The sequence below is a fragment of the Pogoniulus pusillus genome, chromosome 15 (genome assembly GCF_015220805.1).
Source record: "Pogoniulus pusillus isolate bPogPus1 chromosome 15, bPogPus1.pri, whole genome shotgun sequence".
Lineage (NCBI taxonomy): Eukaryota > Metazoa > Chordata > Aves > Piciformes > Lybiidae > Pogoniulus > Pogoniulus pusillus.
The window spans coordinates 200,888-225,785 of record NC_087278.1 but is presented as its reverse complement, the minus strand read 5'-3'; the positions used below and the strand labels follow the sequence as shown (position 1 = coordinate 225,785).

General features: G+C 51.3%; 1 protein-coding gene across 1 annotated transcript in view; it reads right to left on the bottom strand.

Annotated features, from left to right (window-relative positions):
• The window catches only part of ITPR2 (inositol 1,4,5-trisphosphate receptor type 2), a 204,644-nt gene that overhangs the window by 66,332 nt on the left and 113,414 nt on the right, over positions 1-24,898 (bottom strand). Inside the window, 3 exon segments of the mRNA XM_064154862.1 lie at positions 20,842-20,950; positions 22,765-22,907; positions 24,124-24,314. Coding sequence (XP_064010932.1) covers positions 20,842-20,950; positions 22,765-22,907; positions 24,124-24,314 — 443 coding nt within the window.

The window sequence follows — 24,898 nt, the reverse complement described above, 5'->3', positions numbered from 1 at the left end:
AGAAGTTTGGTGCGAGTGGCTGCTGTGAAGACACCACAGCTTTATCACCCTCCTGGCTGTGATCAACATGTTCGTACCCAGCGTGATGGCTCAGACCTCATCTTCAGACGGGATCGGCTGAGGCACGGAGCCACCACGCAGACAGTGCTGCGAAAGCACAGGCATGGAGGAGGGCCCCAGAATCCTGACTACTACCACGTCCACAAAGTGGAAAATTTCTGCCTGCATGATGCCAGCAGCTTCCAGAAGGCTCGCAGGCTGGGGGAGGCTGTTTGGTTTTGGGGGTTGGTTGTTTGTTTTCACACAGAGGGAGCTTTCTGCTGACTTTGATCTTTTTGCAGCAAGATGTCTTCATAGGCAGTTGATAGTTGGAACTGATATCTTTCCACCCATAAAATATGACTCCCAGGCAGAGCCAGTTGCACACCAGGGCATTTATTCACCCCAGGGAGAAGCACGTCTCAGCACGAGGCTGGGTCCAGCTGGTGTCCAGCTCTGCTTCCACTCACATCAGCGGGAGGTTTGCCAGCAGCTCCAGCAGGAGAAGGAACAGACACGTACTCTGCCTGGCAGAAGTCTTCACACAACTCTAGAAAATAAAAAACCCACCAACAACCCAAAATATTCACCAGACCATGAGACAGCTCTCCTGGGAGAGCAGAACCGGCCACCCACACCTCTCAGCTGTCTCTCATTAGGCAGAGACACCCCCACTTGAAATGTGCCATTGTTCAACCCCACACAAGTCTGGCGCCAGTCCCACTCCTCTTCACATAGCCTGCCCACAGCACAGCAGCTGAGCGATAAACCTGAGCCTGGAGCTGCTGCAAAGACTCCTCAACAGGTTCAGAGGAAAGATCGAGTTACAAATACAGCCCTTCCCTACCACCCAGCTCAAGCAGCAGTTGTTTGGGTGCTTTAGCAGTATTCTAACTCTTTCTTTTGCAGCTCCAGGTTCTACAGAAGCTGGAAGCCTAAGGGCCAAAACACTGCAAAACACATGCTCTTGCCTGTCCATTTTCAACATGGGCAGCAAAAGAGCACTGGGCACACTGCAAGGAAACCAGGTTCTGCCTGGTGACTGCCCAGGTTTGCACCCTGAAACAACTCAGGAAAGTGTCATATTAGAAGAAAGGATTTTTTTGGCAGCATCTCTAAAGTATCTCTGCTATGAATGCAGCAGGAGAGAAAAAGTGTTTGGATTTTGATGGAAAAGCTCAGCATTCACCCTTGGGCTGAGAAGAAGGCATTTTCAAAATAGAGGCTGATTTGGTGGAGTATCAATATTGACAGTTTTCAAACATTCATCCTGGGGTCCAAAGAGGAGATCTTTACATTTACAGCTATCAGTGACCTGGACAAAGGGACTGAAGCTCCCTCAGTCATTTTGCAGATGACACCAAGCTGGGAGGCCGCTGAGCTGAAGGAGGGCAAGAAGGCTCTGTGGAGAGACCTGGCCAGGCTGGATCTACAGGCAGAGGCCAATGGGATGAAATTCAACAAGGCCAAGTGCTGTCTCCTGCACCTGGGTCACAACAATGCTCTAGGCTGGGGGCAGAGTGGCTGGAAACTGCCCAGCAGAGAAAGACCTGGGGGAGCTGAGGGCCATGGGTTAGCACCAGCCTTGGCAGAGCTGGAGAGCTGGATGATCTTTAAGGCCTTTTCAAGATAGAATGACTCCAGGGTTCCTCCAAGTGACAACCAGACACTCTGCTCTCCAAAGGCATCCTTTATCAAGAAAAACCTGTTTTCAAAGCAGCTCTCAGCACCCCCCTTTCAAACGAGAGGCCAGTATCAGCTTCCTGCTGCTGGAGTCGAAGACGTCATCGGCTCAAACAAACAAACCTCATCGTGTCCTTTGCAGAGTGCCATGGAAATGACCCTGCCTTTGCATAACACTGCAGCACAAGTTTCATAAACCCCTGCTCCGAGCCAGCGCTGCTGAACGGAAGGGGAATGGTGAGGGTGCAGTGCTCTGGGTTTAACAGCTTCTGACGGTATATTAGCTGTTACATCCACGGCTCAGTAGCTTTCCTAGATGTCATCTGGCTCTAGGAACAACAGCAATTTCTGTAGGCTAAGTTTCACAAGATCAGGGAAAAGTTCTCTTCTAGGATGGAGAAAAAAAAAAAGCCCCAAACACAAAACCCCACAACAAATTGATGCCACTCTAGAGTTGGTTGGAGGAATCAGCACAATTTGCTTGCAAGGTAATCAGCTGTACAGAGACAAGGGGCAGGAGAATCCACGTTTTTGTGAGGCTGCTCAGCTTTTCAAACTCCACCCCTGAAACCCTTCTTTATCTAAGATCCAACCTGCAAGCCGCTCAGCCAGGACGGCAAGCTGCCCTTCTGTATTTAATCTCTGCTGCTGAGTGCTCTCTGTCCCTGAGAGGGCTGCTGCAGGTGTTGTGGCTGTTCCACCACACTGTGTTTTAGGGCACATTTAGGAAGAAGCTGCTGCCATCACCATGTCCTCATTTCCATTGCTCCCAAAGAGAGCATGCTCTCTCCTTGGAAGGCTGCTGCACACGCAGCATGCAGCTGCAGGAATGCAATGCCAGATGCTTTTCAGAAACGCAAATCATAGCCTAGATTGATGGTGAGCCTGCAGAAAACCTGCTCTGGAGGTTCTCTGACTGACTGCAGTTTTCTGCTGCTGTCCAGATGTCCCCACTAATGCCATCTCTCTGGTAAATGCCATGCAGCACCCCCACAGTAGGGATCAAAGGCACTGTGAAAGCCAAGAACAACTTCACAGCTCCAGTCATGCCAAGGCAGAGCAGCCGGCCAGGGCCGAGCACGGCTACAAAACAAAACCCACCAACAGCCTTAGGGGCTGCACAATTCCCAGTTCAGGCATTCTGGTTAACAGTAAAATTATCTTCTGTGGCCCATCTCTGAAAAACTTGAGTGGGAAACAAGATGACATCAGAATCACAGAATCATTTAGGTTAGAAAAGACCTCTAAGATCATCAAGTCCAAGCAAAGGCAGTGCCCCACGTTAGACCAACAGCAGTTTCACCTGCAGTTGTGTTTTCCGCAGGCTGCCATCTCTCAGCATGCTGGGAGCAGAGAGCTGTGGGAAGCCTGAGATCTCTGGCCTCGGAGAAGAGGTGAGAAGAGGTGACAGCGGCACGGAAAAGTGAGTGCTGGGGAGAAGGGGGGGTCAGGAACTCCTCTTTGCTCCCACACATAAGAAGGGACCTCCAATGGAATAGAAAAGTGGTCAACGGCAAAGTGATAAAGAAATATTTGTTAACCCACACATCATTAGAGGGCAAAACTCTCCACTGCGGGAAGTCGTTAAGGCCACATTCAGCAAGACTCCTGCGGGGGTTGAGCCCTCTATGGGCAGCGACAATAGCAAACGCAAAATAACCAAAGCAGCCTCAGGAAAGAAGCCAAAGTCTGCAGCTTTAGGGGCCACAGATTTATGATCTCTCTGTCCAGGATTATCCCAAGAATTCAGGAAGAACAGAAAACTTCAGCTCTGCCTAGAATGAGGATTTTCAAACCTTCTGAAGCATCTGGTGATGGCCACACAGAAAGGCAGCACTCAGACCTCCGGTCTCATCCTCTGGCAATCCAGATGTGCTCAAAAGAGAGCATGGAGCATAGCAAGGCTGTCTGTGCTGGATCCACGACCCAGTGCAGTGCAACAGCAGCTCAAGTGCTAAAATGGTTCTACAGAACCTCCAACGAGGAGACAGCCAGAGCAGAGCACTGAAGTGACCCAAAACATCAGCTGGAACCCTGCCTTCAGCAGACCAAAAGCAGAACTGCTGTAACAAGAGACAATGTTACCAAAGTCCCTGCGTGCCACCTGAGCAAGGTCTGGGTGCCACTCTTCTTCCGCTGCGTTAAGCAGAGCCGCAGTGGTTAGGAAGAGGCACCTTTGCCGGTGAAGAAGCTCATGGCTCCCTTCTCCAGCCAGACACTTCTGCTGCCCAGCTGAGCACTCAGCCAGGGAACTCAAATCCTGCCCTTCTGCCTCCCAGGGATGACTTTTCTGCTCTTCTCCTAACAAAGCCCAAACTACCTCATCCTCTGAGACACCCAAGAATGCCTTTGCCTGACAGAGGCAGCCACAGCATCAGGCTCCCCAGTTCTGATGACAGCCTCTCAACACCAGATCCCTCATTTAGCCCTAAATGACACTGCCCAGAATGTCACCATTATTTAGCTCCCTTGATTAATGACCACATTGCAACGACTTTGTTCCACAGCTGGGTTTCCTGTACACATTAAAGGCCTTTCTGTCCCCCTGTGAGTCCACACCATGATGCAATGGCTTTTTGCCTGTGGAGGACTGAGTGTCACGCAGATGCTCCCACCTACACACTTAGTGTCCCTTGGCGGCCCCAGGTCATTAGATATAGACCTTGGCCTTATTATTGGAGCTGTGGCTCCCAGACTGCTTGAGTTTGGCCAAAAGCTTGACAGATTTATGCAGCACTGGAGGGATGACACAGAACATTGGTTAGCATCTGGGTTTTCTCTCTCCTGCTTTGCTGTCTTCCCACCTTTCTTCTTTGACTCACAGAAGAGAGTCATAGAATCATTAAGGCTGGAAAGACCCTCCAAGACCATCCAGTCCAACCACCAACCCAACACCACCACTCCCCCTAAACCAGGGCCCCAAGTGCCACGTCAGCCCGCTTTTTAAACACCTTCAGGGATGGGGACTTCATCGGACTCCTTGTCCCCTCTGAATTTCCCTTCTCCTGCCTGTGCCTTGGCCGTCCCAAGGACACATGACGATCCACATGACACCTGATTTGCAGTTTTTCCCCTCAGTAAGTCTGGTAATTGTGCCCCCATGTTTGGTGGAAGAGCTCCGAAGGAGACTACAGCAGGGCAAGTGAGCACTTGGGAAGGCAGCAACAGGACAAAGGCAGAGCCTGCTCTGCCACCTCCACGCTCAAACACCTAACCTGGATGCTCAGAAGACTCACTGCAGCAGAAGCTCTGAACTAACACAACAAACCCAGATGAAGCAAAATTCTGTCCAGAAAAGGGACGGGGACAGAGCAAACTGAGGATGGCTGCAGCCTGGTTGCTGGTGACCTGGATGGAGTTGTGCTGTTACAAACCTCACGTTAGGGTGACTGTCTGGTGGAGCAGTAGAAACTCCAATTTGGAGTCTCCTTGCTGCAAGCTCTTAACACTTGCAGCACAAGGCTCAGGTTCCTTGTGAACAGGTCTGGCCAAGAGCTCCACTTGCAGGCGCAAAGGCTTTGTGCTGCCTCCACTGCAGAGGCCCCAGTGGCTAAATAAAGACAAAATTCTGTTAAAAACCAGTCAGAGCCAGGGTCTTTGTAAAAGTCCCTGGTGGCTGGGGGAAACCAAAGTGAGGCAGTGTCTCAGAGCGTGCGTGCTCTGACCTGCGTGCAAAGGCAGCCCGGGGTACAGCAAGACAGTTGCCATGGATACCTCACTGCTTTAGGTGTAGGAGCTTAACATTACAAACAACTCTGAAGCATTAAGCCACTGGCCTCATAAAGCCAGAGCCAAACAACCACCAATCCTGAGATAATGGCTGTGGTCTGTATCCTGACATGTGAACACAAATCTCATAAGATGAGGCAAAAGACAAAAGCAGGACTGAGAACAAACAGCCAGGTCTCAATGGGCAGTCTGCAGTCCCCCAGGCCATCACTGGTAATGATGAGACCTGCAGCTGGGCAGCTTGTCTCAGAGGGCTGTCCTCGTGGCTCAAGTTCTGCCTAAAAGAGGGTCCAGGCTGGTGCCAACACAAGACAAGCAGAAGGAGATGCAGGCAGAGCTGAGCTAACTCAATTATTGATCACAAACCAGGTGCCCTTCAACGCTTCCCTAGAACAGCAAAGCTCTCATGTATAAAGCTGCCACAGGGCCCATGGCTCATCCTGGCTGCATTAAAGGACACTTACTGCACACAAAAGGCTACTCCATACTCCCAGATCCTTCACAGACCACTGGGTTCTTGTGGGGAGCTGTTAAACGTGCTGGTGTGCCTCCTAAATGCCTTCAGGAGATGAGAAGTGCCATAGGTCTCTCAGCTGGGCAAGCTTGGCTCATGACTTGATAAGGATTGGTCTTTTCCAGCCAAAATGACTCCATCATTCTATGACTGCAGGCCCAGCTCTTTGCCTGACCAACCTCCTGGAAGATAGCCTCTCTCCAGAGGAACAGCAAGTCAGTCTCATACTGCTAACACTGGCAAGGATATCCCCCCTGCCCACTAAGCCTCTGAGCTATTGATCCAACAAGCAACTATCAGCCAGTGAAGGCTGCTGTCTCCTCCTTCACCCAGAGCTAAGGTTCCCAGGGAATCACCTGAGACACTTACTCCTGCTTTTGATATTAAACAACATGGAAAGCAGCCTAGGTGCAGGTGAGACTAGTGTTAGGTGTCAGGAGATGGAAAGCCCATCTCAAGAAGACCGATGACAGCATAAACCATCCCACAACCAGGAGCTCCCATGGAGCCAACACGGTATACACAGCTGGCTCTCACAGCACCAGCTCAGGTGCTCCTACAGCAAGATTCTGGATGGGTTATCGCAAAGCTGCAAACCCTGCCCCAAGGCACAGCCACTGAACAACAACATGCTGCAGGAGCTGCTGGGTGCGAGCCACAAAGTAAGCAGTGACATAGCACTGCGGGATGTGGTTTAGTGACCATGCTGCTGTCGGGTTGATGCTTGGACTTGACAACCTTAGAGGACTTTTCCATCTCTCAGATGCAGAGAGGTGTAGCAGCCAGGTGTATGCAGCAGCAGAAATCACATAGCACCATAGGCTGGGCTGGAAGGTCACCTAGTCCAACCCACCTGCAGTAAGCAGGAGCACCTTCAACTAGATCAGGTTGCTTGGAGTCATGTACAACCTGACCCTGAATGTTTCCAGGGACGCCACCTGGAAACCCACCACTTCTTTGGGCAACTTGTGCCCTTGTTTCACTACTCCTGCTGGAGAAACATCTTCCTTCTGCCTAGTTTTAATCTACCTTCTTTAATACCTATTCCTCCAGCTTTCTGCAGACCTGTCCAGCAGAGCAGAGTGGGCTCCTTCCGTGTCTGGTATTGGGCCAGTTCCCACAGGCTGCAATGACCTTTACACTGAAGGCCCCTCCAGCATCTTCCCTCATGGCATACCCTGCACAAATGCAAAACCTGAACTCTCTTCATCCACACAACTGCCCCCCTACATCTGTGCCACAGGAGGCCCCTCTTTGGCCCACGATGACAAGAAGGTGTAACAAAGATCACGTAACTGCCCAAGTAACTGATCCCATATGCAAAGTGCGCAAGCAGATGGAAGAGCAACTCGGTGCCAAGGGCTCACACAGCTCCCAATGGCAGTTCTCAGGTGACCCCACGCAGTCAGAGTTATGACTAAAAACAATCCTTAGTTTTGAGCTACAGTAACCTTAGCTTTGTACCAGCAAGGAGCTAGTGGAATCACTACGAAGCCTCTATGCCAGTAAAGACCAGTTTCTTTGTGGGCAGGGCTGCAAAACTTGCAAGTTGTCTGACTGATCCTTTCATGGAGCTCAGTTAACACAGAAGGGGAATCCAGCCCCATTGAACATGAAGCAGGCAGTGCTGGCAGCAAGGGAACATGTGGCTGCAGTGATCCCATTGTGGCTCTGCTATCGGAAATATTCTCACTGGCTTTGCTGGGATTTGGACCAGGTGCAAAGGAACCACCTTGCATTTTCCTGACCTGTTGCTCCTATCAGCATAGCAAAACAACCAAACCAAGGAGGTTTGCTTGTCTTCACTCCGTGAAGGACACAACCCTCCTACGAGCACCCTCAACGGTCATTTGTTTGAAGTCAGTTTGATTCTTTGCATACTGCTACAGTGAAGCAAGAAAAGGAAGCGAAGAATCAAATACAGCTTTTAACTGGCATTCCCCCTCTAACAATGTTCCTGGGTATCTCCAGGGAACAACCATTCAAAATGACGCTGTAAGTGGTCAGAGTTGTAATTACAACAGTGCTATCTCGGTCCCCAGAAAGAGAGAAGCAAGGAGCTGAAGATGCACTTTAAGGCCTCAACTGCACCAGAATCACACAGCCGAAGAACTGGCAGCACCGTGCGAGCTGTGAACAGTGCCCCTGACGGCTCTGGGCCACGCCTGTGCTGCAGCTTCCTCCCACAGACAGCGTGTTTAGAGCAAGTCATTGCCTGCGGCGCCGGATGAGAGCTGCCGCTGCCCTTTGCCCCTCTCACGAAGAGCTCAGGTAGATCTGCAGCAAGTCAGTCCCCTCGGTGTTCATCAGAGACAGAGCCCCACTCCTCCTCTTGCCAGGGCTGCCAGCTGCGCCGCAGGTGGCGATGCTATGAGGGGGCTGCTGTGGTTGCTGTCTGGCAGCACGCAGCCCTGGCACATGCAGTCCCCACTCCGTCTGGAAGCGGCATTACATCAAACCCTCGAGCTGATGGTTTACACACCCAGCTGCAGCCCTCCGAAACCCATCAGTTCCAGTGCACTCTGTGAACTTCTGCTGCTCAGACATCACACAGGTACTGGGCTCCTTCAAAAAAAGGAAAAAAAATTTGGAAGTATCAAACTTTACCTAACTTAAAGTCTTATTAAGGAAAAAAGATCTACATATCAAACAGCAGACAACTGCTCAAGTTAACACCAGGTCTGGGCTCAGCTCCTGAAAGCCTGTGAGTGCATCCAAGCAACAACATGGAGAGGAACCTTGGAAACCACCACAGAAGACAACAGCAGAGAGGGAAACTGCACAATCCTGCTAGTGAAGTTAGCTAATTACTTACTCGAGATGCTAATGCCTGGAGAGCCCTAATGCAAGGCAAGCACTGCATGCTGTAAGCAGGCACATCCCATTGTCCAATCTAAGAGTGATGGATCAGGCTCTTCATTAAATGCTGGCATTCCAGCACCAGCTTCAACCGTCTCTGAGAACTCCTCACTCAGACACAGCTCTCAGCTCCGTGGCTCCAGCTGTCAGGCAGCGACAGCATGCCTAATGCAGACCTGTGAATAAGCAGCTTCTCCTGAAATCAGTGCCACCAGACACAGGGTAGGGAACTGCTCAGCCCAGGACCACTTGTATCTGCCCCAGCACCATTGCTGTGTGTTAAGAATGCAACAGCCTGAGCCACAGGACCGCTGCATTTTCTCCAGGGTTTGAAAACAAGCAGGCTGTACTTCAACAAGAAATGCTGTAACTACCTCCTTGGAGGATTGTTGTTCTGTACCAAAGAATTATTTCCCTGCCCCACTTCCCTCCCCTGTGAATTCAGCAAATGAATTTCTGCCACAAACCCTCAAACCATATTCTTTCCAATCAAAGAGTAAAACAAATCCCAAGAGAGCAGGACAGCAGAGAACCAGTGAGATCCTGCAGCAAGCAGACTGCTGCCCCAGCCACACACAGATGGGCACACAGGCTCAGAGAGCCAATGGGGTAAAACAAGACAGCACCAGAAAGAGGATCACAGCCCAGCAACACATCCAGAAAAACATTCTCCTGGAAGCAGACAGCAGAACCATCTGCGAGCAGGCCCAAGAGGGTGACACAGCACAGAAGGCAGGACGTGCACTGCAACAACCACAGAGCTGTTTGGCTTTCTTCTGACCCTGCATGGCAGCTCTGAAAGCAGTTCCTTAAGGCAAGGTCCATGTTAGGTGAGAACCCAGTGTCTGCATTTATGGGCAAATCTATTCCAGTCTGCAGGGACTTTCTGGGGAAATGGAGCCTGCAGTTTGGGTTCAGTGTTTTAGCAAATGGGGGATGTACTGTGTGCCTGTGAGCTCAGCCAGAACGCAGATCCAAGGAGATGGGATTCTTAGAACACTTGGCTTTTGCTGCAGGATGCAGTGCTAAAGGGCCTGAGCAAAGAGCTGCTCACAGTCATTGCACATGGCCTGAACAAAGTGCCAGCCCCTGCAGGAAGCACACAGCTGGCAACAAAGCGTGCAGCACCTGCACAGCACACGTCGTGACCATGACAGGGCAGCCCCAGCAGCAGTGGGATGGGGGCACGGCAGGGCAGTCTGCACCCCAGCACCTCTGCCTCCAACCTGTCCGCTCATCACTCGTGTCACACGGGATGCAAGAAACAGAGAACAGAGAAGCTAGAAATAACAGGTGCCAGGCAGGCGAGGCAGCTGGTGGGCATCTGTAACTGAATTCCAGAAGGACCAGATCTATTTTTAAAACTCCCTGCAGGTTGGCTTCAAAAAAAAACAACAGGTGAACATTTCCTAAACTCCACCCTGCTTCAAGGTCTCATTCCCTACGACTCCGAGTGCCAGCACCGCGTGAAAACTGTGCCACAGCAGCAAAGCACAGGCAGTCGGAACCAGGCGGCAAAGCTCTGCAGCTCAGGGGGAAGTCAACCAGTCCTCTTTAATTGCACGTTGTAAGGAAAAAACTTTTGTTTGAAGGGCAAAACATAAACCTTTTCTGCTGGGTTTATACCCTCAGCCAGAGGGACACTGGTTGTCTGCAGCTGTGCTCTGCTCCTGCAGTATCCACTAACCCACAACTTGGAGAGCACCTTCGTACCTAAGCAATAAAGCTCCTCAAAAACTATCAAAACAGGAAGATTTTCCTTCTGTTCTTTCCACAGTGATAGCTCAGCAACTTGCTTTTGTGTGGCCAGTCTGACACCAGACCAGAGCTCCTGCCTTTCTCTCTTTCACAAGTCACCTGCCCTGCCCCAGTTGTACCTCAAGCTTCTTATCCTCCTGCAGTGCCTGTTAGATAGTCGCCATCCCAGCAGGTGTTTAAAATGCCTGTAAGTGTGGCATTTTGGGGCAAGGTTTAGGGGCTAACAGTTGCATTTGTTGACCTTAAGAGGGCTTTTCCAACCTTGACTGTATGATTAGATGGTAGCCAGAGTCCTAACATTCTCTCTCTGTGTGAGAAGAACGGCCATTTGTTCTGAGAGGCAACACACTGTTCATCTCCAGATGTTAACACCTCTGCTTCTGCACTGCCTCTATTGATGAGAGGCAGCAACTGGGACCACTTCCTTACCCTATCTTGGATGGATTAGCAAGGGATGGTAAAGGGATCCTCCATACAGCTCAGAATGGCTCATATGTAGTAGGAGAAAGCGAGGATTGCTAAAGCTGTAGAGCAACAGCTCTGGTTTGTATCCCAGCACAGCCCAGTCTGAGCTGGACTTGTTTATCTCTGAGCTGTTGCAGCAGGTTAATTACTGTGATGGTAATGAGCAGTCCCTGGCTGCAGCACTGCCTCGTTAAACTAACTCAGCATCCACTCACTAGCAAGCACAGCCACACAGCCTCCTTCAAGCTCCTGCAGGAACACAGCACAGGATGCTTGTTGGGTAACCAGCAATACAACAAGGGCACACAGTCTCAAGTTGTGCCAGGGTAGGTATAGGCTGGATGTTAGGAGGAAGTTCTTCACAGAGAGAGTGATTTCCCATTGGAATGGGCTGCCCAGGGAGGTGGTGGAGGCACCGTCCCTGGGGGTCTTCAAGAAAAGACTGGATGAGGCACTTAGTGCCGTGGTCTAGTTGACTGGATAGGGCAGGGTGATAGGTTGGACTGGATGATCTTGGAGGTCTCTTCCAACCTGGTTGATTCTATGATTCTATAATTTGTATTATTCTGTCCTAACTGGTGGAGAGCCACCCTCGTCCAGCTGCAGCACACCTCCTTCTGCCTTCTGACAGTGCGAAGTTGCACACAAAAACTTGTGCTGAAAACAGAGTCCAAAGAGAAAGCAGGGCTCATTTGTCAGCATTGCAAGGCAGAGCTGCGTAACTCTCCAGCACAAGGGAACTGTAAGCATCACTGTGTCAACCACGTATGGAGACATGGACTGAAAGAACAGAGCAAACAGAAGAGAAAAATCTCTACCCACCAGGAAAAAGATCGGGGTTTGATGCTTATTAACAAAAAGAGCAACTCCAAGCACAGCTTCCTGCTGCCAATGTGATCAGGCCTGGCCAGCAGCATGTTATTGGCTGAATGCTCCCCAGACGCACAGCCAGCAAAGCTGATCTTACCAAACAACATTGGCTTTTGGTGCAGCACAGCTTCACAAGTGCCCATTTGCTCACTGTAGTGGTGGCAGGGGACATGTTTAAGAAGAAAAATAAACTGTTTTGAGTGCCATGCAGTCAGCCTGCCTGCAAACAGTGCACCCGGGCCCTTCAGCAGCAGAGGACACAGGCAGCTCAGAACTGCAGAGGGTTTGCTTTCTTCATGGCTTCTGGGCAGCAGTGTTCTTCTTTTCAAGGGCAAGACAATGAATGTCAGCTTCCATCAGAGGAGGAATGATGGAATTCCAAAACGTGCTTTGGAGAAAAGACGAGGTGAAGGTTGCAGGGTGGGGATGGAGCCCTCCAGCTCTCTGGCATCACTTTGCTCGTCAGCTGCTCTCTAATACAAGTCGATGTGTGCATTTTAAGCCATCCCTGTTTCTCCATGTGTATTTGGGTTGTTTGGGGGGTTTCCCCTGCAGTCACAGGACCTTCTTTTGGCAGAGTTGGAGAAAAACAAGAGGTTTATAGCAAGAACATTTGCAACTCTGTACAGACATCCCTGCCTGATGCTGCTGCGGTGTCTCCCCATCTACAGGAGTCCAGGAGAAGTCCCTACAGGCTACCTGCATGCACCAACCTCAGCGCCTGCTAACCTGCATCCTCTGCCCAAGCTGCTGGACCTCTAATGTCTGGTCTGCCGACCACCCCCACCCGGCAGTCAGCTTTGCTGCCCTGCAAGACTGCTGAAGGCAGAGGGCAGAGCCAGAGAGGACCACAGCACCCCAGCAGGCCCGACCAGACAGTGCTCCGTGATGTCCCAGCAGGGGGACGGCCGAGGGGCAGACGGGGCGAGGTGGTTGGTTGTTTCCTTCCGCCGCGGCTGCCGCTGGAGCCAGGTTACATAATGCTTAATGCCAGCCCCGCTCGGCGGCACGGGGAGGGAGCCGCCAGCCGCCAGCGCTGCAGAGCCATTTATCAATTCATGTGCAGCTAATCAGCCCATTTGCTTCCTGGTGCCCGAGCAGCAGCGCTGATCTCATGCGGGCTCACGCCCGATGGCAGCAGCCTTAATTGAATCCGCGGCCGCGGCTCGGCGGCACACGTGGGGCCCCGCCAGGCGCCACGGCCTTACATAACCGCGGGCCGCCCGCGCACGGCCGCCGCCACTCCGCACCGCGGCCCGGACCCTGCCACAGCACAGCAGCAACCGGGCAAGGGCGAGGAGGCCCCGTGTGATGCAGAGCATCCAAAGCCACGTCCTGCACCCAGAGCTCTCGCACTAACACCAACTTGGGCTGCCAGGGAAGGGCAGCTCGCAGCCTGCTCCCCTGCCAGGGAGCAGCCAGCCACACACCACGGGCTCCTCCTGCTCGCTGTATGCACCTGGGACCCAGCAAGTCCCGGGCTGGCTGACTGCACCCAGCCCTCCTGCCCTGCAGGCTGCCAGAGGCTGGGTCACTCCAGTGTGTCCCACTTGCTGCAGACGTTTCCTGCCTTCATCCCACACATCCGAGCGCACGAAACAAGGCTGCCAGCCTGCTCCTGCCTGGCACACACCCACAGCAAGCACACAGGGAGGGTTTCACCACAACAGAAAATAGAATCAGTGACGTTAGAAAGAACCTCCAGGATCATCCAGTCCAGCCATCAACCCAACACCATCATGTCCACTAAAACATGTCCCCAAGTGTCATGGCCATACGTGTCTTGAACGTGTGGCTTTGCTGCAAGAGTGGTAAGGCACTGGAACACGCTGCCCAGGGAGGTGGTGAAGTCACCATCCCTGCAGGTATTCAAGAAATGTGTGGACATGGCACTCGGGAACATGGTTCCGTGTAGATGTTGGGTTGATGGCTGGACTCAAGGATCTCAGAGCTCTTGTCCAACTGAAATGATTCTGTGATTCCATGATCACTGGGCAGCAGACTTGGGGCAAAAAAGTGATGCTATATTTGAGTGAGATGAGCTCCCTTCCCTTGTCCTTTTGCATCCCTTCTCACAGCAGGAAGATCTAGAATGAGCAATGTGCTGGCCCAGTGCAGAAACAAGCACTGGGACAATCTGTCTATTCACCAACTGTAGAAAGACCCACAGCCGCTTCCTCAGGCTGGCTCCTGCTCCAGTCGGACAGGCCCTGAGACTGGTCCTAGCTGCATGTGTGCCTCCCTGGCCAGAACACATCCAAAAGAGCTCCTTTGTGCCCTGCTGCAGCTGCCCTGCCACTGCTGTGCCACCTTCTGCAGCTCTGGAGGCTCCTGCTGAAGATGGTGCTCTATGTGCATGTGTAGTCTGGGGTAATACAGCAGCTACTTTTCAGCTGGCAGAGCTGCAGTGGGAAATTAATAGCTCAGAACTGTGTCGAAGGCTTGAGAAAACACTTCTAACTGGCTCTGATTTCATTACCTCACGGCTCTTGCGAGTGGCAGAGCCCCAGCTGGCTCACCAGTGAAATCTCACCATGCAGCGCTGAGGAGCAAAACACAGATATGGATCAAAGTACTGAACTGGAGACACAGAAGCCATAAACTGTTGGCTAGTTCAGAAGAAAACTTCTTCGTGGCAACACTTACCAAGTAGTCTTTCTTCAGCTAAATTCAGAACAAAACACAGAGAAGAGGAAAAAAAAAAAAAAAACATGCAAAAATCAGGAAAGATGGAGATGGTTTAGAAAGTCAAGAGAACTGTTCCAGTGGCAAGCTGATTAGTTTAAAGAGTCAGGGTAAAGCCCTGTGAAAGGGAAGTCTCTATCAGCGAGGTGACTTCCTCATTTTTTCTTTACAGAAAAAACAACCGACCAAGGGCAGTGGCAGACCCATGTCTGGATTGCCTGGCAGGTTAGGACCTGTGGCTCAGCTAAAACAAGCTCTTGCAGCATCGCGGGGATGGAAATCAGCAGAGCACGGAAGCGGCTGCCTTCAGCCAGGTGGCTTTCTGCAGAGCCAACCACGCAAAGCACCGAGCAGGGCAAACGCGAGGAACGCCCAGAACAACGCTTAGTGCCGCCCACAGCACAGCGACTGACCATCGCCGCCCGCCGGCACTGCCGCCGCCGGCACGCCTTCTGCCGAGCAAAAGCAGCCTAACCCACACGGGTGCCTTCGCTGAGCCAGAAGGCTCCACAGGCCTGCCCTGACAAGGAACAGGGGAAAAGTGGCCCCACAATGTGCAGCACTCCCTGCAAATAGCCACTGGCAAATAGTCGTATATTTGGAAGAGTCTGAACTCCCGAGGGCTTAAACTTCCTCCCAGTGGCCTGGGGGGAACCCTAGAACTGAGGACCTCTAGTTGGCCATAAGACTAGAGAAGACCTGCCTCCAGCACAGCCCAGTGTTCCCCCAGAGTCAACAGGAGTTCTTCACTCGGGAAAGCCTGAGAGTCCAGGCTGAAAGGTTTGGGCACCCTAGAGAAACTGGCATCCAGCCCTCCTGGGTGCGGGGCTGATGGGACACAAACACTACCACACACAACTAAGGAGTCCCCAAAAATTGGATGTTCTCCGTGAAAGAGGAGGAAGGAAGTGAAAAACCAAAGGGGAGGGGAATACAAGACTTGCAGGCACCAGGAACCCGAGGTGTGGCAGGCGTGGCTGCTGAGGACTCGGGCACAAAGCCTTTTGAACAACTGCCAAGAGGAACTTTCAAAGGACTGGGGTCCCTTCTCCAACCCCAAGTGACAGCTTTGCACCGGGAGTTACCCTCGCTAGCGTCAGCCTCCTGAGCACATTTCACACTGAATGGCCGAGCGGGCAGCCCGGAGCCAGCCGAGCGGGCAGCCCAGAGCGGGCGGAGCGGGCAGCCCGGAGTCGCCGCCGGGCGAGCGGCAGCCCAGCCCCGGGGCCATGCGCTCACGCTCCGGCGCTCGCACGTGTGCGCTGCCAGGCAGAGCCCAGCGCGGAGCTGCAGCGGTGACTCGGGGCCTCCCTGGCAAGGTGCCACGTGCTGCCCGTGGAAAGCTGCTGCAGGGTAAAAAAGGCACAACCTGCACAGTGTTCATTGCCACCAACTGAAAGAACACTTTCAGGCTATGCCCACCAGAAAAAGCGCTCTGCAAAAAGCCTAAAGGGTCAAAGTGACACCGAGATAATGAAGCTCATAATCCTTAGGGCAATCACCAGCTGCAGAACAGGCTCCTCATTGAGCAGCATGGTCAGTGCAGATCTTTTAGATACTGTGGTCTGTTCCCTGTGAGCTCCAGAGGTTAGGTAACCATAGATGAACCTGGCTCTCGTTTAAATAAACAAACATGTTCAGAATTCACCAAAGCATACTTCACGCTCTGGGATTTGTGGAATAAAATTAGAAGAACAAACACTCAAAAGACTCAAAAGAAATCCAAAATTAACTGCTTGTAATTTAAAAAATCTTGTGATTTCCAAGCCAGATCTCATGATTTGTTTGTGGCCTGACTAAGGATTTTCAGTGCCCGGAGCTGGAAACTCTGACTAAGCAGGGATGTGAAGTAAGAGCGAGAGTGCCTGCCCGGCAGGCTTCTGTTTGCCTGGGACAGAAGACAAAGCAGCCCTGACAATTCCAGCTGGCAATGCCATCCAGGCACTACTCCAAGGCCAAACATGCTGGATGAAGTCCTCATCAGGCAGGAAAAATCATCAAGTCCTATCAGAAGCTGTTACTGTGGTTGCTTAAGAGCTGCTTCCAAAGCCCAGGATAACAAATACTCTCTTTTTTCCTGAAAAGGGGAAAGTGAGGAGAGGGACCATACCACAGACTAGAACCTGGCCAGATGTCATTGGTGATGAAGTCCCTTAGAAATGGCACCAGTATGAAAGCAATCAGAGAAGGCTGAGTTTCCATTTTCTGCTCATGGCTGGCTAGACAGAGACTGCCAAACCAGCTTCCATCTGGCCTGCAATCAAGCCTCTTCTGCCGCTTGCTTTGTGTGGCAGGGGTGGCGAGCAAGTAATTGCAACCATTGAAAACAGCCTGCTCTCTCAAGCTCCCTACCAAATGCTGTCTCCTTCATCAGGCTTCCCCCAAACTCTTCCAGCACACTGCAGTGTTTTTTCCCTGCTCCTGGTAGAGGTAGGTGGCTCCAAGGTGAGGCATGCATCTGCAGCCACAAACTTTGCCTCCTCCTGGGTAACACAGACCCGGGTACCTTCCCCCCAAGTATCCTCTCACATTTAGAGTGGCAAGACAGCCTGGTCAGGGAGCGGGATCTAACTCCCACCCTCCTGCAATGCTCAACCCTCCCTAGTTGCTCACAGGGTGCTAGAAGCTGAGTGGAAGGGCTTGGCCAGCTCTCGTTGCCTTTGTTTCCCTCAGTAAGGCAGGTGCAGAGCCCACCCTAACGTCCCAGAGAGACACCTTTAGCTCTTGTGTTTGGACTGACCAAGCTGAAACAGCACCAGGCATGGAGCCTGTCTGTGGGAACTGGGCTGCTGAAGCCCACTGCTGGATCACAGACCCTGCACTTAGAGTCCAGTCTTGCATCACAACGAGCCCATTAGCCCCTGCTTCACTGTGTTTGCTCTCAAGACAGAGATCAAAGATTTGGATCTGGTGGCATCAGGCAAGTTTCATTTTCACGACTGGCTCCCTGGTCTGCCATAAATATTCATTGGCCCTCCCTAACACCACTCATTGCATTCTGCTCACTGCTCTCCCTGGGCCTGGCTGCTCTCACATGAACTAAAGCAACAGCACATTTGTGACAGCCAACAGCACCCAAAGTCCCAACCAAAACAACAAAAAACACCCGCCAGGAAACACGAGAAGCCTTTTCCCCTTGGAGGGAAATTCCAGACTGAAGGAGCCATTTTCTCTTGTCCCCTCCACAAGTGCAGATGTCTGGCTGCTGGGGGAACGGAGCTGTGCAGAAGGAGCCGCAGCTGACCTGCTCGCACAGACAGCAGACAGAAGTCCACAGTTGCCACACAGTGGTGTCTGTGATACTGCAGCAGCCCTCCAGGCTCACCAGTGCAGATGACAAACCTTACCCAGCGGTGGCACAGAATCTGCTCAGCAGTGGGGCTGTCTGTAGAGCAACTAGCCCTGAAAAGGGAGTGGGAGGTGTAGAGGGAGAAGCATTCTCCAGCCTAAGCCAGGAACAGCTTTGTGCAATTTTCTTCTCCACACTCTCAAGAACAACTGCAACCATCCCAAATTTCAGCATACCTGCAACTTGTTTCTCTCCCCAGACTCATTAATCAGAGATTATTTTGAATTCCCACTTCTTTGTAGCTCCTCCCAGGGTATGAAAACTCCTGCTGCCCCTATGGGAACTGCTCCTGCTCCATGGATAAGCACAGATACAAATCTTTTGGGATATCAGCTGGGTACCTGAAACAAGCACCACTACAGTTAGGGTGCCCATGAGAGTGATGATTTTCCTCAAGTTAAGTAACTCCAGGAGCATTAATGTCTCTCAGCCACTTGATGTCCTAAACATCTGCTCCATTAAAGCCCAAACCATACAGTGGTGGGACACAGAATACACATTCCAGTACAGGACTCCACCATGGAGGTTATCTGCTGCTCATTAAGAAGAGAGATAGAATAGGAATACCTAATCAGAAGTAAGTATTTATAGTCATGCATACGAATATCTCCTCAGGCAAAACTCCACACAGCTGGAGATGTGCGCCATGAAACTGCTGACTCATTTTACATACCAACCTGCAGCATCTCCTTGGGCAGTCACCCAGCCCCTGCCAGAACCTTCTGTTCAAGTCCAAGAAACCTTCAGTTGCTTTATTCATTACTTAAAAGATATGAATAAAACCAGACAACAAGGAAACCCTGATCCTGATGCCTCTGTGCTGTAGAATTTGATTCAAATGGCTACAGTGAGCCTGGAATTTAACTTGAAGAGAACCTGAAGCCTGTAGTGAAATTCACCACACCTGTACTCAAAAACAACACCAAAACTAAAACCTAGCTGCTGTTCTTCACACAAAGGATGCTGCTCAGTGCCATAGGGTTTGTGCCTGGACCCAGAAAGCTGACAGAGTAAGTATGAATGATAGTTAAGAACACTGATACCTGCCTCACCTATGATGCCCTTGGAGTGACATTACAACAGGTGCACCTGCACAGGCCTAGGCCTGTCTTGCTGCTGGCAGGGCGTAAAGAGGGGGTTGGGTTTCCCTGCCCATGCTGCTTGTCTTTGCACAAAGCAGCAGAGCTGATCTTCTCTCTTGCCTTTGTCTTCATCTCACTTCTCTGCCTTGAGGTTTCTTTTGTGCTGTCTAGCAGGTTGCTTAGAGGCCTGGGCAATATGTTCCCATGTCCACATGTTGCAGTCAGAACAAGCAGCACAGAACAAAGAGGCTGTGGTTGTTTCCTATTTCTAGCTTACAGCCAGAGAAAAAAGGTGTTGATCCTTACCATGTCATACCACAGGAGCAAAACTTTCCACTTTAAATTCAGATCCCAAATAACCAGCCATAGGCCTGGGCACCTTAATCACCACAGACCTTCTCTTTCTTTGCCAGGGACAGCAACATGGGTGAGTGCTGTTAATTAGTATTTGGTGGCAAAAGCCTAAGCCAGTGAAAGAGCAGAGGATGGGCTGCAATCAGTACAAGGTAAAGTGAAAGCCATGGACATCCCTGACTAAACATGTCAGCTGTGGAGAGATGAAAAGAGGGCCCTGGGAGGTGAGAAAGCTCTGTGATTCCTAGTGAATAACACCAACAGAATTCAGGGAATGCTTAGCAATGTGGTTAAGAGTGCGGCCACTTCCCCTCTACTCTGCCCTGCTGAGGTCCCATCTGGAATACTGCATCCAGTTCTGGGCTCTCCATTTCAAGAAGGACAACAAAGTACTGGAGAGACTCCAGCAGAGAGCCACTAAGATGCTGGGGGGGGCTGGAGCATCCATCCTGCAAGGACAGGCTGAGAGCTGGGGCTGTGCAGCTTGGAGAAGAGCGGCCTGAGTGCGATCTGATCAACAGCTAAAGGGGCAGAGTCAGGAAGATGGATCCAGGCTCTCAGTGGTGTCCGCTGGCAGCACAAGGGGCAGTGGACACAAACTGAAACCCAGGAGGCTCCACATAGACATAAGGGAAAAGTACTTCACTTTGAGGGAGGCAGAGCTCTGATGCAGGCTGCCCAGAGAGGCTGTGGAGTCTTCTCTGGAGCACTCCAGACCCACCTGGCTGTGTTCCTGTGGGATTTACTCTGGGTGACCCTGCTCTGGCAGGGGGGTTGGAGTGGATGGTCTCCAGAGGTGCCTTCCAACTCCCACCACACTGGGATTATGTTAAAAGAGAAAATCACACAACAGGCACAGGGACCAGGCTCAAAAAGAAGGGACAGCTGATGTCGATCTGCACCTCCTGCTGATAGCCCAAGGCTCAGGCAAGAGGCATTTGAAAAACTTCGTTTTCCAAAGGAAACTGGGCAACGAGGAGAGGGGAGTGTGTGCAAGAAATAATTAGACACTTGTAGGGTACAGACTGTGCCACTTCTGCCCAAAGCACATTGCCTCTTCCCATCACACATTCCCAAGCATTAGAAAATGACTGGTGTGCCAGAGCCTGGCACCAGAGGCAGCAGGGCAAAGCTGTACACTTGCAGTTAAAACACCTGCACTTCTGATTGGTCTGTACAGGCAGGGGTAGCACAAGGGGACTTGTCTCCAGAAATACAAGGGGTCCATAACCACCACACACTGCAGTGCTGCTGCTAATTCTTCCCACGGTCCTTACCTTGGCTCTTGTCAAGCACCCTGGTACAAACCTCTCTGTGTAAGGCAGGCCATTTCTTCTGTCAGTCTCACTTCCTACCTGGCTGCGCTGCTGCTGAGGCAGCAGCTGCCCTTAGAGCACGCACCGAGGCCGTGGCTGCCCCCGGCAGGGCCCCAGGCACGCAGGTGGGAGCAGTACCTCTTCGGCGAAGTTCGTTTTCTTGTCAAGCATCTCCCGTAGCGTCTGAAGAATTTTAATGCAGAGCCTTTCTTCTTTCTCCATTAGCTTCTTTGTGTGATTAATCAACCTTTAAGTAAAATATTAAGCCTTAAAGAGCATTGCACGTTGTTGCTAAGACATGCTACAACTTCTTTATGCAAAAATTGCCTGTTGCTGTATTTTTCCTCACAGAAAGGCAATAAAAGCAGACAGGAGAAATCAGAATTAAAAAGGAAATGGAACTTTGAAGGTGCTGTGAGATGGAAATCCAAACTTGCTATTAATCCTTTCTTTATTACGGATAACTTATTGTAACCTTTATTTAAAGGTAACCAGCATTCACCATGCATCCTGCAAGCTTTGAAGCTATAATCTGTACCCCTACAGTATGTTTATGATAGTTAGCAAACAGCCAAAAGGACACCCAGAGCCCTCACGGGGAAGTGTTCCCAAATGCAGCCATTTTGGTGGACCTTAACTGTGGCTCCCGCTGGCCCAGCAGCCTCACAGGACTGTTCCAAACAAGGTACACCCCTGACTCCAGCTGGCTCTGTGATGGGCCTTTGGGTTTCAGTCAGCTCAGAGATCTCTGTGCAGAGCAGCAACCTGCACTGCCTCACACACTGCTGGAGAAACGTTTGAGAAGACACAAGATGGAAAGAAATCTGAGGGCATTACAGCAAAGGTGCTGTGGCCATTGCTTTACACTGAAAGATGGCACCATTAGTGGTTCTAAATCACAGTCACCAAAAGCAGGGCTGGGAGAGCTGGCAATGCATCCTCTAGTTCTGTGCTCCATAATCCAACAGGACTGATTATGTTTAGATCACTGCTAAGGTGGGATCATAAAACAGTTTCAGTTGGAAAAGACCTTTAAGATCATTGAGTGTAAACCTAACACTGCCAAGTCCTTCACTAAACCATGTCCCCAGGTGCCCCAGCTACACAGCTTTTCAGTAGCCCCAGGGATTAGGGCCCTAAAGGTATCCTGGGCTCAGTGGAGAGACTGTGCAGGACTCTCCACTGTCATCTTCACCAGTTTCATGATCTACGAGTCCAGAACAATGCAGCCCTCAGGCTTGCACTGTTAGCAGTATTCTTAAAGGAGTTAACCTTCACCTCAAGACTGCTGCATCACTTCCTCAGAAGATAATGAAATAAACCAGCAAGCCATTTATGGCATGGCATGGACCGTGTCCAGTAGCCCTGGGCTTGACCTGATTCTGGCTTTAAACAGGAATTTGGACAGAGGGCATGGGATGAGACTCAAAATATAGTTTAATTTTCCCAACCATATAAAGCATTATGAGACCACCAAATAATCAGGAGAGCTGCCAAAGGCACTCATTGCCCCCAGGATACCTTGGCTGAAGTGATGTTTGTCAAGGGCAGAGGGTATCTCACTTGGGGACACATTAAAAAAGTGGCAAGACTCTATTCCAATGCACAGCCTGCAAATAAGGCATCTGATAACTCACGACCAAGGGTGTCATGAAAGGTATTTTTAAAAGAGCTGCTGGCAGTTTAAAACTGAAAACAAAACCCCTCTAAAACAGTGGGCCTGAGCACCCCACCTCATTATGAATTCTTGGAAGTCTGCCTTGGTAAATCTTTAGTTTCTGATGGAGATTTGGAGAAACCTCATGGACAGAAAAGCAGGGTGAGCCTGCTGCAAATTGAACAAGCAACCAACATCCCGTTGCTAGACAGACAGGGCAAGCAGCCTCTCTGCTCCTTTCCAGACTCCTAAACTGCTGAAAAATGTAATGCAGCAGGCCTGGGTTTAGGCTGACCTCAGTCACCTGCCTGCTCAGGTCATTGCTGACAATCAAAGTGCTGCTGCAGATGTGAACTCCCTGCCATCTTCTCCCAAGCAAACAGGTCTCTCCAGCTGCCACTTACTTGGACATGAAAGCACTGCATCGTATCCTGGCATCGCTTCCATCAGGGAAAAGAAGCTCTGGGCTGTGCAGCACATCAACCAGCACCGAGAATTCTGCTTGCATCATGGGAGTGAACTGGTGCTCCAAGGAGGACACCACATCCTAGGGAAGAAGAAAGAAGAATGACCTGCAGGACATCCATAACAACAGGAACCCCAGAATATCAGTGCTGCGGAGCTGCACAGCACCACGTGCAGGACTACCGCTGCTGATGGCCAGCTGCAAGAGACCTTGCTAGCCTAGGTGCCAGCAAAGCAATATCCAGCCTTTCTTCACCTCTCAAGCAGGGCAAGAGGGATGAGGTGCCCATTTCTGTCTGCTTTGCTCTGCAGCAATGTTCACACAACACACAGCAGCAGCCCAGATGCTGGTGGGCTGGAAAAACTCTGCTTGTCAGGCATGTACTGGGGTATTGCCTGAGGTGTTGCTTCCTTGGTGTTCAGGGCTCCTCCACTTGTCTGGGTCCTGCTCTTAGCTCATGAAGTCCTGATGTTGTCTACCCACTACATGCACATGGTGATCTCCACCTTAGATCTCCAGTGGCACAAACCTGGCTTCTAAACCCTGCAGCAGCCCCTCCACATCCAAAGCGGGGCATGTGCCCACCAAGCAGCAGACAGGAGATAGGACCATGGAATCAGTCAGGGTTGGAAGGGACCACAAGGATCAGCCAGTTCCAACCTCCCTGCTGTGGGCAGGGACACCCTACCCTCGATCAGGCTGCCCACAGCCTCAGCCAACCTGGCCTTAAACACCTCCAGCAATGGGGCCTCAACCACCTCCCTGGGCAACCCATTCCAGCCTCTCACCACTCTCCTGCTCAACAACTTCCTCCTCACCTCCAGCCTGACTCTCCCCACCTCCAGCTTTGCTCCATTCCCCCAGTGCTGTCATTCCCTGAGAGCCTACAAAGTCCCTCCCCAGCTTTCTTGTAGCCCCCTTCAGATCCTGGAAGGCCACAAGAAGGTCACCTGGGAGCCTCCTCTTCTCCAGACTGAACAGCCCCAACTCTTTCAGTCTGTCCTCATAGGAGAGGATCCTGCTCTGTGCACCATTTGAGCTGAAGGACATGCTTCCTACCCTTCTCTACTGCCTTCTGCAGCAGCCAAATCCAGGTCAGGGATCAAAAGACCCTGTGTGTTGGCTTCACTTTGAACACACACCAGAGAAGAGGTCAGAACCTCTGCTCCTGCCTCCTGGAAGTGCAAAGGTCTGTAATCCAGCAGTAAAAGTGCCATGAGTCAGCCTCTGGGTTCTCCACATCTGGCACACAAAAGCTCTGCCACCACCACTGCCCAAGCCTGTCCTGTTTCCATACCTGGAGCTTTTCTATGATGTTCCTGTAGTCCCAGGCAGGCCCACCCAGGGCCTCCTTGAAGCGGGGTCCGCTGCGGGCTGACATTCTCCACCCCATTGCCGCCCGCTGCACCATGTTGGAGTGGCTCTTCATGAACAAGGTGTTGACCTGGCTGTCCAGATCCACCGGGATGGCGATCCCACGGTTCTTCGCTTCAACGGGAGGGGAAGAGACAAAGACATTTACAGTGGCATCATCTCGAAACTCTGGTGAAGGTCATGGCGTGCAAGGTGCTGCTGCTGGGGCTAAGAGGCAGAGGGATCTCCCAGCAACAGGCTCTTAAAACCAGGACCAAGAATCTAAGATAGGAGGAATCACCCTAACCTAGCTACAGACAGCAGGCTCTGCAAAGGAGAGCAGGATCATTGCCACTATCAGTGTTCATGGGGGCAGATGTTTAGTATCTGTACCATCTGTACAGTGCTTCTAAAACATTTTACTAGCTCAAAAGCCACCCTAAACCCAAATCTGCTCCAGAGGTATTACCAGGAGTTACAAAGAGCATACAGTGTTCTCTCAACAGCCAGCCTGAGTGCTCAGCACTGAATGCAGTTGCTCTTTCCAGTGGATATTTGCACATTCAACCACTCTAGCCCAAGTGCTCTGCGTTGCTTTGCTGTGTGTTTCTCCTCTGAAGACCTCGAGGACCCAAGTGCATACAAATGGCTGCTCCCTCACTTGGGTTTTCTTTGTAGCTGGGGTTGGTCAGCCGCAGGGCTCCTGGGTACCACTGCAG